The 2,223-nt window shown below is 69.8% G+C and overlaps 1 protein-coding gene across 1 annotated transcript; it reads left to right on the top strand.

The window, feature by feature from the left end:
- Positions 1-268: 268 nt before the first annotated feature.
- On the top strand, positions 269-2,137 carry LOC113980534 (voltage-dependent P/Q-type calcium channel subunit alpha-1A-like). Its single transcript, XM_027707763.1, has 4 exons — positions 269-404; positions 509-576; positions 664-770; positions 1,352-2,137. The coding sequence occupies exons 1-4, from the start codon at positions 317-319 to the stop codon at positions 2,106-2,108; spliced, it is 1,020 nt and encodes a 339-aa protein (XP_027563564.1). The 5' UTR covers positions 269-316; the 3' UTR covers positions 2,109-2,137.
- The last annotated feature ends 86 nt before the right edge of the window (positions 2,138-2,223 follow it).

Here is a 2,223-nt window from a genome sequence, read left to right as displayed (position 1 = left end):
GACACGGAGGGACAAGGGGGACATGGAGGGATGTGAGGGGACATGGGAGGCACGGGGGCACAGGGGGACGTGGAGGGATGGGGGGGACATGGGGGGACATTGGGGGACACGGAGGGCACCTGGAGGAACACCAGGGACATGGACTGATGGGGGGCACAGGGGGGCACGGGGGGACATGGGCTGACAGGGGGCACGGGGGGACTTGTGGGGGCAAAGGGGCACCCGGAGGGTGTCCCCAGGGCTGGGGGGGAGTCCCTGCTGCCCCCACGGCTCCTTCCTCCCCCAGATCCTGACGGGGGAAGACTGGAACGCGGTGATGTACGACGGCATCAAATCTCAGGGCGGCGTCAAGGGGGGGATGGTTTTCTCCGTCTACTTCATCGTCCTCACCCTCTTTGGCAACTGTATCCTGGGGGGCCCGGGGGGGGGGGCCCTGGGAGGGTCCTGGGAGGGTCCTGGGAGAGGAGGAGCCGCCCTGGGCCCCCACTTTGCCTTGACGTGCCCCCAGACACCCTCCTCAACGTCTTCTTGGCCATCGCGGTGGACAACTTGGCCAACGCGCAGGAGCTCACCAAGGTGGGGGGTCTGAGGGGTCTGGGGGTCCTGGAGGGGCCTGGGGGGGCCCTCTGGGCCGGGCTGGACGTGGTGCCGGGGGCTTTGCAGGATGAGCAGGAGGAGGAAGAAGCCGCCAACCAAAAGCTGGCGCTGCAGAAGGCGAAGGAGGTGGCCGAGGTCAGCCCGCTCTCCGCGGCCAACATGTCCGTCACCATGTGAGTGCCCGGAGCCGGCCCGGGGACAGCCCGGAGCCAGCCTGGATCCGGCCTGGAGCCATCCCAGAGACATGGGGGATCCATCCCGGATCCATCCTGGATCCATCCCAGAGCCACCCCAGTGCCACCCCAGAGCCATCCTGGATCCACCCTGGATCCACTCCGGATCCATCCCGGATCCACCCCAGAGCCACCCCAGTGCCATTGGAGATCTATCCCAGATCCACCCTGGAGCCATCCTGGACCCATCCCAGATCCACCCCAGTACCACCCCAGAGCCATTAAGGATCCACCCTGGAGCCATCCCGGATCCACCCCAGTGCCATTGGGGATCTATCCCAGATCCACCCTGGATCCATCCTGGATCCACCCCAGTGCCATTGGGGATCTACCCCAGATCCACCCCAGAGCCATCCTGGATCCATCCCAGTGCCACCCCAGCGCCACCCCAGAGCCATTGGGGATCTATCTCAGATCCACCCCGGATCCATCCCGGCTCTATCCCGGAGCCATCCCCAGTTCCACCCTTGACTCCCTCCCACCCCACCCCAACCCCCTTCCTCCCCCCCTTCCCCCCGCAGGAAGGAGCAGCAGAAGAACCAGAAACCCTCCAAATCCGTGTGGGAGCAGCGCACGAGCGAGCTGCGGAAGCAGAACCTGCTGGCGAGCCGGGAGGCGCTTTACAGCGAGCTGGAGCCCGAGGAGCGCTGGAAGGTGCCCTACGCTCGCCACCTCCGCCCGGACATGAAGACCCACCTGGACCGGCCGCTGGTCGTGGACCCGCAGGAGAACCGCAACAACAACACCAACAAAACGCGCCCCGGAGACCCCCCCCCGCCGCCCGACCCCCGCTTCGCGCCGCTGCGGCAGCCGCGATACCCCGACCCCGGCGGAGGAGCCCCCCGGCCCGCAGAGCCCCCTCCTCCGCCCGGGGGGGTCCCCCCTCCCCACGGGCGACGCCCCCGCAGCCGGAGCCGGGAGCCCCCCGAACGGGAGCCCAGCGCCGAGCGCGGCTTCGTGGGAGGGGACGGGGGGGAGCGGCACAAACCGAGGCACCGGAGCCGCGACGGCCGCGCCGGGTCCCCCGAGCGGGAGCACCGGAGGCACCGCGGGCACCGCAGGGCGACGGAGGAGGGTGAGGAAGGGGCGGCGAGGACCGAGAGGCGACCGAGGCACCGGGAGGGAGCCCGGCCGGCCCGAGGGGACGGGGACGGGGAGCAGCAGCACCACGGAGACGACAGAGAGAGGCGGCGGCGGCACCGGCACGGGCCGCCCGCGGGGTACGACGGAGAGGGCAGGAGGGAGGACAAGGAGCGGCGGCACCGCAGGAGGAGGTGAGGGAGAGCGGAGGGTCCCCCGGGGTTGGCGGGACCCCCCTCGGAGCTGGGGGTTCCTCTGGATCCCAACAGAGACCCCGATATTTGTTGGCTCTCCCGGTTCTGTGTCCCCCCCC

Source organism: Neopelma chrysocephalum, unplaced genomic scaffold (assembly GCF_003984885.1).
Source record: "Neopelma chrysocephalum unplaced genomic scaffold, ASM398488v2 Primary Assembly neopelma1_94550, whole genome shotgun sequence".
In the NCBI taxonomy this organism is placed as follows: domain Eukaryota; kingdom Metazoa; phylum Chordata; class Aves; order Passeriformes; family Pipridae; genus Neopelma; species Neopelma chrysocephalum.
Note: the sequence above shows the minus strand (reverse complement) of the source record. Positions and strands in the feature narration are given on the sequence as shown.